The 11516-nt window shown below is 40.0% G+C and overlaps 2 protein-coding genes and 1 long non-coding RNA gene across 8 annotated transcripts in view; 1 reads left to right on the plus strand and 2 right to left on the minus strand.

The window, feature by feature from the left end:
- The window catches only part of LOC105276695 (mediator of RNA polymerase II transcription subunit 13), a 29113-nt gene extending 21333 nt beyond the window's left edge, over nt 1-7780 (minus strand). For all 5 annotated transcript variants that reach the window (XM_011334521.2, XM_011334518.2, XM_011334520.2 and 2 more), the window contains exon 1: nt 7642-7780. In XM_011334521.2, coding sequence (XP_011332823.2) covers nt 7642-7710 — 69 coding nt within the window. In that variant the 5' untranslated portion in view covers nt 7711-7780. The remainder of the gene's footprint in view (nt 1-7641) is intronic.
- On the minus strand, nt 578-5551 carry LOC105276694. Its single transcript, XR_893442.2, has 2 exons — nt 5290-5551; nt 578-3412 (listed from the first exon to the last, which is right to left on the minus strand). It is a non-coding gene; the product is annotated as an uncharacterized LOC105276694 (long non-coding RNA).
- A 198-nt stretch (nt 7781-7978) lies between the features above and the next one.
- On the plus strand, nt 7979-11427 carry LOC105276696 (39S ribosomal protein L50, mitochondrial). 2 transcript variants are annotated; one of them, XM_011334523.3, is made up of 5 exons: nt 7979-8110; nt 8246-8349; nt 10724-10923; nt 11012-11131; nt 11221-11427. In XM_011334523.3, exons 1-5 carry the CDS (start codon nt 8036-8038, stop codon nt 11352-11354), a joined length of 633 nt encoding a protein of 210 aa, XP_011332825.1. In that variant the 5' UTR covers nt 7979-8035; the 3' UTR covers nt 11355-11427. The 2 variants fall into 2 exon arrangements, with proteins under 2 accessions (XP_011332825.1, XP_011332824.1); XM_011334522.3 differs by lacking the exons at nt 7979-8110; nt 8246-8349 and adding an exon at nt 8664-9283.
- The last annotated feature ends 89 nt before the right edge of the window (nt 11428-11516 follow it).

Raw genomic sequence — 11516 nt, forward strand, 5'->3', positions numbered from 1 at the left:
GTTCACTCTTCTGAGTCCCTCCCAACATCCATTTTTGGTTCACTCTTCTGAGTCCCTCCCAACCTCCATGTTGGTTCACTCCTCTGAGTCCTTCCCAATCTCCATGTTGGTTCACTCCTCCGAGTCCGTCCCGACCTCCATGTTCAGGCTTCACTACCGGCCAGCTGCTTCTCAACTCCCTCCTCTCCGAGGGGTAGCGGATGAATCTCAACTGTCTTCGAAGGGTAGCGGATTTTATCTCACTTCTGAATTGTAAGAGGCGAAAAAGAACTAGGAGACTGCCTTAGATTTGAACTCGAACTCTCCGGGATCCCTGGTTCACACGCCTAGGTCTTAGGCTGTACGGCCAATACTCCTACTATTGTGATCAACTTGTTTTCATTCCGATCCTCTATACGACCTGTCAGTCTCGACTATCTTTCCAGATCTTACACAAGTTAGTCGCGATTAGAATATCAATATGACTTATCGCGCGCATCGATACAAGGTATCCCGCATTCTATTTTTATTACACTGCAATGTATTTACGGTACTCGAGAGCATTCCTGTCCGCTATAGATTCCCATTTCTGTTACTGCCCTCCTTACGCCTGCCGCCGTTAAAGCTGCACGAACATTATGTTGCGTGTGCGTAACGAAACAGAATACTTCCCATGGCGCTCATTCAAAAGTAGTTTCGGAAATCTTCATTATTATAGCTACCTTGATGGACTTGTCTCTGCTACAGATTTCTGCAACTCGATACTCTGTGTTTTCTCTGTGGACGTCTTGTAACTTTCTGTATCTCTTCTGGAAAATATCTTTTCAAGTTTCAAATTACATGCCTCTTTTAATCTTCACGCATTGAAGAACCTTGTGTATTAGCGTGAGACATGACACTAAATAAGGCACATCAATCTTTTTGCTGCATATATATGTATGTCGTCGAAAAGTAGCCTTGATTTTAATTAGTTCAAAGTTCTTACAAACGTAATGTTCTAGTAAGTATCTCATAAGTATGTCTCTTGCATGGGGTGCTACTATTACGCTCGCGGCCCTATTCCAGTCATTTGCATCGTTATACAACCGAATATCGTGAAACACACGGTGAGCATTATTTATGTGCAAAATAATAAGATGCTTACGATGTGCATCGCTATGGTATTTAACTGTTTAACTGTTTGAAATTTAATGAGTTTTCGCGTAAATTTCTTTTTTATCGCGCCATTTGATGCGTGAAGCTGTGTGTAACATAAATCAATTATTCCCTTACCCGACAAAGATTTTTAGCAAGAAAATGGAAAATAAATATAGCATTAATATATTATATGTATATCGCATAAGCGATATTTCTCTTGAAAAATGATTAATCATTACAGCGCGATATTCTTGAACCTTATTGCATAAGAATATTCTGAACATTATTGTGAAATATTTTGTTGTATAAATGATTAAACGGACTGTATGAGTTTTCGGAAAAAACAGTGATACATAAGGGCAATATAATCAAATCGCTAGCTAATATAAATAAATAAGCTAGTGAATGTAAAATATTCGAAATAAATAGAAAGATTAAATAATTTGATGATTTCTTCGATTGAGAAAAAGCAGATCACCGATGCTGTAACAACAGATATTGTCGTGATTATGTGGCGCATGTTTTACATTGTTTGAGAACTTTTACATTTTTATTCCATTATGAATTTTATGCACAATAATTAAAAAATTCTTTCTTCTAGTCCTCAGTTTCGAATAGGAGAAACATAACAACTTAAATATTTTTAATATTTTAAAAGACGAAAAAAAATTAATGTACAATACCAAAACATATGTTTGTATTTTCTCTAAGGGATCGTACTCTGCATACATGCTTATTAAAAATTTCCAAACGATTATTAGTAAACTAATCACAAGTCGAGCAGTTTAAAATAAGTTTTGTTTATTATCACAAAACCGTAAAGCATTCATTAGAAGGAACTATATGTCGCATCATTAGTATTTTTAGTTTTCGTTCCATATTACATTTTTATATTGGATTGATCAGAAAAGTCCGTGCCAATTCTGTTAAAAAAATCCCAATATATTCTGAGAAAAGTATTATGAAAAACATTTAAACATAATCTCGAAAATCCTACTAACAAGATTATTTTTTAAGTAAAGAAAATTCATATTCTTCAAGAAATTCTAAAGAACATCTTTTTAGGCGTTTGATTACTATAAAAGATTGCTATCCATGCAATGACTGATAAATTTCACATTTAGATATGATAGTTAAATATATCCTCCATCTATTTGATACATGGCAACAATGTGATGTTCGTGCTTTATATTGAGAGCATCAAATAAATAATATTTATTAAAATTTACCTAACTTGGAAGCTATATATGTTCAATGTTCGTTTAAACATGTATATGTACGCATAGTTTTAAATAAATATACACGAGTTTGCAAGAAATATTTAAATTCTGATTATTTCTTAAAAATTACTTTTAATCGCTTAATTATTTTTGAAATTGAGAAATGGGTCTCATTTATTGTTCTTCTTTACAATAAAAATACAACGTGTAATCGATTATAGTTATTTTGTTTGTTTTAATGTTGCTTTTCTTCACCAGTGCTACTGACATTGTTGTGTCTAGAAATGCTTAATTATCTTCTTATTTCAATACGAGTAAAGATATATTTTAAGAAGAGTTGTTATTGTGTGCTATACTGATTCATGGCGATCATTACCCGGTCATAAAAAATATACCATTGCATATAGTCATTAAAATGTTAATTAATCGTTCACTAATCGGATTAAACTCTATCTCTCTTTATCACAAAACGTGTGAATTTCATTATATACCTTATTTATGTGTTGTAGTTTATGATATTATTCACTGTTTAATCTTTTTTGGCACTTCTACTTTCTACTTTCTTATATTAAAAAACATATGTATTTAGTATTAAATATATGGTCGTTTATATATATATATATATATATATATATAAGATTATATATAAAAAAAATCTAAAGAAAATTGTGTAAAAAATAAGCGTAACTCGAGGATATTTCGTCCGCTCCAAGGCTCTTCCACAGTTTTATATTGCATCTACAAGAGTCGGTGCAAGGCTTTCACCTAGGTTGGGCGGGGAATTCTCGTTCGCGGCTTCTTTTACTGTCTCTTCTACCAAAGCACCAGTTTCAGCATAATCTAGCGGAGTGACTTCGTTGGAGTCGTGAGGAAGCCACTGCGTGCCTGACGTACCTACGCTTGCGTACCTACGTAGAGAATCGCTGGAACGCTACGACGTGGCTGTGTAAAATTGCCCAGCGGTTCCCAAATTCGCGGATAACAAGGATATGGTATATGCAGAGTAATGAAACTTGACATCAATGTGTCTCTTTTTCTCTGGTGTCAACAAATTGCGGTATCCACCTTGCGGGAGCCTTTAAAAGAAAACCAATTCTCCAATTAGGTTTTGGATATAGGACATTTGTTGTGTTTAAATGTTTATAATCTTACCGATTTTGCTGAATTTCATTTCGATGATTTAGCAAATTTGATTCACGTGATATCATTATTTTAAAACTATGATTTTACAAACAATATGTTTAAAAAATAATTTTACGAAAGTTTTGAAGCAACAAAATGACAGTTTTATGTATACTAATTTTCTTAATATAAACACTGAATTCTTTTCCAATATGAAAGTTTAATTGTCAAAGTGGTTCATCTTTTTCACACTAATATAATGATACTATGATACTTTTTAGAAGTATATCCCTTTCACCAATTTACAATTTACTTATTTATAATAAAAACTTAATATGACATGTTTAATTACGTTCACATTTTTTGTTACATCTGCATAATTTGAGTCATTACTTATGACAGCTAACAATATGTTATCTTTTGCGTATAACTAATATGAAATGTCATTAAACATCGCGCTATATCCTTGCAATAAAAGCTTTGTCAAATTTTACATGACCTTATATATCGCATTTAATCGGATAAAACGTATACGTTTGTCGTTTTGCCTCGAGGTCGAATTAGCTCGCAGTGCGGTTTCCACAAAGCTTTAAAAGTCTGCCGCTTTGTTGGAATTCAATGAAATGTTTCGAACGCGAGCAACTCCCACCATCTCTGCATTAAATTAATAATTTTTATTATACTTTATAAAAATGTATACGTCACAAGCAGAGATACATGAACGAGCAAATTTGTATAACTTTATTAAAAATCATATATCAAGTTTATCTAAAAGACAAAGAATTATTGAACACGTATAATACCGTTAATTTTGGACGATATGTACAATGTATTAAATGCATAACAAAAAACAAGCAATGAATAACAAAGAAAGAAGAATATACGCATTTGCAAAAGCACAAAAAGAATTAAACAAATTTTTCCATCACGGTAGTTTTATCTGGTAAATGCACTCAACTGGGACAAAATGATTTGTTTTATTCGCAATGCAAAAACAATTGCACAGAAACGATTTTCATATAGTAAAATTTTTTAAATAACATAAATCCTTCACATTACATTAATAAAAGTGATATTAATGAAAATCTTAATCGCGTTTCTCGACGAAACTGACGAGTCTTGTCAAAATATCATATACAAAAAAGCGTAGTCTTCAAAAATTGCTTTTTCGTGTAAATATTAGTTATCACGATTTTAAAAATACAATACGGTTTTACCCATTTCTTGAAAAACTTTTCTCACAGATTTCATAAAATTTAAAATAATTTTGATTAGCTCATATTTACCGGAATTTAATCGGAGATTTAATATCGTGTAAAATTATTTAATTGTATTTTTATAAGATTTTATTTCTACCTTTGTTTATGTTTTACTCTCTTGTTTAATTTAGTTACTTGATCTCACATTTTTCATAAATGTATTTAATTCTTGAAACTGATACATTTACGTTTAATTAAGTTATATCTATTATTATATATTTTTATAAGTTAATTCTAAAGATTACATATACATTAGATGTTTTGTAAACATACATGTACCCCTGTTCTTTATATCACTTATGGCTTGTATCATTTCTTTCTAATCACTTGTATGATTTCTGAATTTGCTAAAAAAAAAATAGAGAATAATCAAAAATAAATTCAGAATTAAAATATTACTTTTAGATCTGTGGCTTATGCTTCTTTCAACTATGTGTTCTCGTACATATGTATGCGTTACTCAATATCGTTATTTGCATAATCTTTGAACTTGGGTATTATCTCCAATAACTATTTAAATGAATTTGCAAGCTCTCGATTTTCGTAGATAATGATGTAACTGTAGCACTTACAAGATCGCGCTACGAAGGAAGGCACTTCTCGTCCGTTCGTAATGACGTTTAGCCCTACTCTGTGGGAACGCGCGGTATGCAACGAGCGGCACAAAAATGCGTCCGCGCTTTGCCGTTAGTTTGCTCGTGTTCACGCGTGTATACGTGTGTGCGTAAATCGCACGCGCGCGCAGAGTGAGATGGAGCATAAAGCAGGATAAAAAAAGAAATAAAAGAAGAGACTAACAAGGGAAGGTTTTTAGGTGTTACACTCGGATTTCAAAAATTTTTTGCACGCAGGTAGGGAGGTCCCCAAATAGAAGAAAAAAAATAAAAGTAGCGGCGCAAATGCGTATTTGCGCGCTACGTGCGCAATTTTCGATGTTAGGTTAATTACTCAAAAATGCTATTTCCAATCGAATTCTTTACATTTTTTATTTCACCTAATGCACATTTATATTGCTTTGAATGCTTTTGTGTGTGTGCGCGCGTATGTGCTTCTGTGTGCGTGTGTGTACTTGTGTGCGCGCGCGTGTGTTCAGAAAATACGAGCGTCTAATGTAATCTCGTGCCGCGCGGGCACAGTGCGTATAAAAGGCCCATTGCTCAAAAATGGTATTTGCATCGTAACTGTTTTAATTTTTTACTGCAACTGCCAATGCACACAATTTGGAATAATTGTACATTGCGCAAATCGTAGTTTGCTCTTTCTGCGTGATTTATTGTACGCGACTTTAAATAGATTTGATCAGAATCCATAACGAGGACACAAAAGATCTGGTCAAGGGAGGTTTTTAATTCTTTCAGTTTAAATTTTGGTTTTGATTTCTTTTTAAAGCGTTGTGCATTAGGTGAAATAAAAAATGTAAAGAATTCGATTGGAAATAGCATTTTTGAGTAATTAACCTAACATCGAAAATTGCGCACGTAGCGCGCAAATACGCATTTGCGCCGCTACTTTTCTAATTTTTCTTCTATTCGGGGACCTCCCTACCTGCGTGCAAAAAATTTTTGAAATCCGAGCGTAACACCTAAAAACCTTTCCTTGTAAGAGACACACACAGAGAATTCGGACAGAAAGGAAAAAGAAGAGTGAGAGAGACGGAAGCACAGTTGGAACTTTCGCGTACACGGATGCCTAACTAAGCACAGCCCTGCAGTCGGGCGCGCGCGTCTGTCGAAAAATCTGGCCACGCAATCTCGCCTTCGAGGGAAACAAATACCGCCTGACACAGTTTTCGTTCCAAGGCGGCCGGCGCGACGCCGCACGTCGCTGCCTCCTTCGCGACAAGTCGCCGAGGCGAAAGGAATGTTACGCGGAGAGAAACGATCTCGGCTATCCTTCGTTCCTGGCGCTGCCGCTACCTCCCACCGCTTCCCTTTCCGCGTTTCCGCGCGACGAGAAGAAATCCAGGGGAGCGGAACGCGCAGTTACGAAGCGTGAACGCGTTCTTTTTTTCCCCCTCGATTTTCGCGCGACGCGACGCGATCCCTGGAAAACTCGCGTCGTCGACTGAGCATCTCTCGCATACGAGAGCGCGATGTTACGAGAACTAGAAAAGGGAAGAGACGAAGGAGGGGAGAGGTTGGAGAGAGAGAGAGAGAGAGAGACGACGGGCATGGCGTGCCTGTCTGTCTTGCTTGCCTGCTTGCTTGGTCGCTCGCTAGCTAGCTTACTAAGCTTGCCTGTATTTTCGCCCTCTCTCCCGTCGCGGTCACGTCTCTACGGCCTCCTCTCCCTCCGCTCACTTCCCGCTCATTGCTCCTTCGTTCCATCATTTTTTCTCTTTTCCTCGCTATGCAAGTGGCTTGCGTTAATTTTTTTCTTTCTCTCCATCTCGTACGACGTGCCGTAAGGCTCCGGAGTTTGACGCGACTCGGGCACGTCATTGGCTCGAACGACAAAACTTCAAATCGCACCGATGTGCGTATGCACGTAGCAGCAGCAGCGCGTACACAATAGCGGAGAGAGAGAGAGAGAGAGAGATAGAGAGATAGACGGACACATACACACGATGCGCGCGCGCATGCACGCACACGCGTACACATAGCTAACGTAGGGGCGGAGGGGAGGGGAGGAGTCTGGTGATACACAACACCAGCGAAGACGACGGCGACGACGACGAGCGTACGAGACACTGGCCGCGGCGATATCACCGCGTATATAGGTTAACGTTCGGGGCGCGACGACGGTCGCTCTCCGGCGCTCTCGCGTCGTCGGAGTACGCGCGACGTACGGCGGAACGCCGGCGGCCACCCGGGGACCGACTCCGTTTTCCGGCAGCGGCTCGGACGAGAGCGAGGCTCGGGCAGCGTCGCGCGGAATCCCGCTCGCGGGCGCGCTCGCGCGCGCACGCACCCGACGTCACTCACCAGTGCAAAGAAATTCGTGTGGCAGTCCTCCAGGCTGGCGCCGTTGGTCTGATGCGACGGATGCGTCATGGCTTCTCCATCGCACGCGGTGCACGCATTAATCTAACACTCGCGGTCGGCAGCTGCGGCGCTGATATCCCGATCACCCGAGGAACCGCGCTTCACGGCGAGGCTCACCGCGCTCGTCCGCTCGACCCGTGCATTTAGGAGGGTTTTCACTTGCCAATGGCGACTGTAAAATGGCGGCGGGCGGCGATGGGAAACAACAAGCGCAGCCGCCGGGCGCGCCCCCTAACGCTCACTGCCGCGATTCTAGTTCCCGTCGGCGGCTACTGTCGCTGCAACCACCACCGACACCGTGACGGCGACGACGACGACGACGAGTGCGAAGAAGATGGCGGCGCTCATCAGGCATGGCTCGCTCGCCAGCGCGTTCAGGAGCACCCCGGCTATGCTCGCCGTCGGCACGGTCAGTGAGTCACTTTCGTTCACCCCAGCGAAGCGCGTCACGCGCCGATGCGCCGCGGACGGGGCAGTTCCCCGGTGTCGGAGATGCGAGCGTGCGGCACGCGCGCCACCGATAACGAGACGGTCATTTTTCCAGGCGACCGCACGCCACGATATCACCCGGCACAAGAGCAAGGGCAGGTCGAGGGTGGAGGCGAAGGCGAGGATCGATTCCGCTGGGATATCCCTGGCCGCTCGCGGGTAAGCACGATCGCGCCCCGAATTCCGCCCCGCGTCGCGAACGTGCGACAAAAGCTCCGGTTACGCCGCGACGATGCCCCACTGACGACGGCCACCCCGCGGCCATATTACCGTCTACCACCACTCCCCCGCGCGTCGGCCAATTGCCGCGCAAATCTGACAGGTCCCCAGGGCCGTACGGCTTCCCCCCTTCCTTTCGTTTCTTTTTCCTTCACCGAGTCTTCCGAACTCGAAACGCGTAAAAAGGAATTTTCCAAAGTTCCAATTCGGTCCCGCGTCTCCAGCACTCGCGCGTGATTGGCCGACTTCGTGTCCGCCGTGATGTTCACTCGAGCTTCACTGGTTGCGTTCCTTCCGCGTACTCTGGTCCTTACGTTCGCAGTCGTGACGCATCGCACTTTGCTCTCTTTCCGTGTACCGTTATAGACGAATTATCGAACAAAAATTGCCGCGTGCACCGTGCCGGCATTTTCCAGAGCTCTCGAGATAAAGCGCCGAGGTTTGGACGTACAGCATGATTCGTGAGGAGGAAGGATTGGAAAAAATATTGATTCGTTTGCGCGAAAACTGAGATCATTTTCAAATACCAAGTTTGTAAGTCGCCAATGCGCGCAATTGCTGTGCTATCAAATCAAGTTTCTTCGTTTTCTATATTTCTACAATAGGCCTGGAATTTAATACAGTCTTCGAGTTAGTGCGTCGGCACTCGATAATTATCGATCGAATAAATTTTACGAGTTCCGTCGGAAATGTTAATCATTGGCACTACTACGCTCGTAATGAAATTGAGTGTCACTCGTAAAAGATGCGCAGTTGAGCATCCTGTAAACTATGGTGCAGGGCACCTGAAATGGACGCGCCGGAACTCGACACTGGCTATCAACGATCGTAACTGTATCTTTGGAGAGAGCGTACGCGATGGCAGCACCGTACGGTTAGCGGCATCGATCTCCTCCCCCTTTTTATCATATCCTATTCGTGTCCCCTCGTGTCCTTTCTCGAACCTCGCGTCGAATTTCGTCGCTAAAGGGCAATTTCCTCGTACTGCCAAACATTGGTTGCGAATTGTTTTGCCCTTAAATAATGCTCAAAGAAACAATATCGATTCTGAAATCGATTGTCGTGACAGAGGGACACGATGTAAATAAAATAGAATACAAATTATACAGGGTGTTTCCTCTAACTGTAGCACTTAGAATATCTCTGCTTCCTTTGATGATATGAAAAAAGTCAAAGGACGAAAATTGTTCGATTCAAAGAGACTAGTACTCTGGTAAGAAAATTATTTTTTTAATGTGACCTTTCACAAGATATCAAGGTCATGAACATTTTTTTAAACGAGATGGTATATTTTCCTTAACGAAATGATGTAGCTTGTAAAAAAACAAATTCAACCATACAGAATATGTTGACCTTCAAATGACTGAACCATTTGTGGAATATCGCGATAAACTTCATTTGCACGGAACATACTCGACGAATCATTTCCTGATCGCTGGATTGGACGCGGTGGAAGAATTTCTTGGCCGGCTCGATCACCAGATCTTACGCCTCTTGATTTTTTTCTTTGGGGACACCTAAAAAATGAAGTTTATCGCGATATTCCGACAACACCTGAAGATATGCGAGAAAGAATTCAGCGCGCGTGCACCGCAATTACTCCGGAATCTCTCAAAAACGTAAAACAATCGTTTATTCATCGAATTCGAAAGTGTATCGAAGTAAACGGTGATCATTTCGAACATCTGTAAAAAAGGTATATCTTTGTAGTTATACGTACAATAAATAGAGTTTCTTTTCCTAAACGTGATTTTTGTGGTTCAAAGTCATTTGAAGGTCAACATATTCTGTATGGTTGAATTTGTTTTTTTACAAGCTACATCATTTCGTTAAGGAAAATATACCATCTCATTTAAAAAAATGTTCATGACCTTGATATCTTGTGAAAGGTCACATTAAAAAAAATAATTTTCTTACCAGAGTACTAGTCTCTTTGAATCGAACAATTTTCGTCCTTTGACTTTTTTCATATCACCAAAGGAAGCAGAGATATTCTAAGTGCTACAGTTAGAGGAAACACCCTGTATATACATACGTACATAATTATACATATGTACTCTCCTCACTTTCTCTATTTCAATTTTTTTATTCCATCAAGCATTAAATTTTATCATGAAATTCGAAGAATTCAGAAAACGCATTTTTTGATAAATAATAGTCTTGTGATCAACGAGTCAATATTTGAATTCTTTTGTGATTAGTACTTGGCTTTAAACAATTAAGAATGTCTGCATCGATGTAGAATAACTTATTATTAACCAACTTACGTTGGTAAAACAAATTGCGACGTATCGCGTAAATATATCTCTTTCAGATTTTTGAGGCCGCAAAAGAGCTATGAACCTCCAGCAGATTCATCTGATAGAATTGATAAAATTCGCGAGAGTCAAACCATCTCCGTGTCGGATGATACGCAACTAGAAGACGCAGTTCGCTTTAAACTTTTCACCGCTTGCGAGGAAGAGTTTAAATATTCCATACCGAACTCGTTGCTTCACACCATCGGGAGTATCGGTTAGTAGTAGTTTTCCTTTTTTTTTACATATACACTTACTACATTTTATACGAAATTAATAAATAACGGTTGTGAAATGTCATCTAGCGGATTTAAAACAGTTTTATTCGACACCAGTGGACAGTACGACGCCATATGAAGCTTTCCACAGATTAGATTTGCCCAAGAACTTGCACATCCAACAGGAGTATCATAGATTCCATCCGGGTAAAATATCCTACTATAATTATAATGTCATTTTGTCAACAGCACACACGTATAAGCATATTATTTTAATGCTGATATTTCTCTGGCAGATACGGACACGATGTTTGGCGGCGTAACAGCCTTCCCAAAGAGCTCTACGATCGTAACCGGTCTCAAGTACAAAAAGAAATATCCCGGACATAAGCAGGAAAATCCATGGTTGAGTGAAATGATGAAAATCTAAATGAAAGGTCTATTGTTATAGATTACAAAATAATTATCGTAAACAAATATTAAAATAAACGCGTATTAAACAATATGAGTTTTATAAATCAATCTGACGCTACGAAATCACGAAATTTCTCAACTATATTATTTTACAGCATTGCAATTTTCCAAAGCTGTC

The sequence above is a fragment of the Ooceraea biroi genome, chromosome 6, assembly GCF_003672135.1.
Source record: "Ooceraea biroi isolate clonal line C1 chromosome 6, Obir_v5.4, whole genome shotgun sequence".
NCBI classification, from domain to species: Eukaryota; Metazoa; Arthropoda; class Insecta; order Hymenoptera; family Formicidae; genus Ooceraea; species Ooceraea biroi.

Coding starts and splice junctions, on each gene's coding strand:
- LOC105276696 (XM_011334522.3), top strand. CDS start 9,099: ATGTTAATCATTGGCACTACTACGCTCGTAATGAAATTGAGTGTCACT. Junction 10,924..11,011: donor TCACACCATCGGGAGTATCG/GTTAGTAGTAGT, acceptor AATGTCATCTAG/CGGATTTAAAACAGTTTTAT. Junction 11,132..11,220: donor GTATCATAGATTCCATCCGG/GTAAAATATCCT, acceptor TTTCTCTGGCAG/ATACGGACACGATGTTTGGC.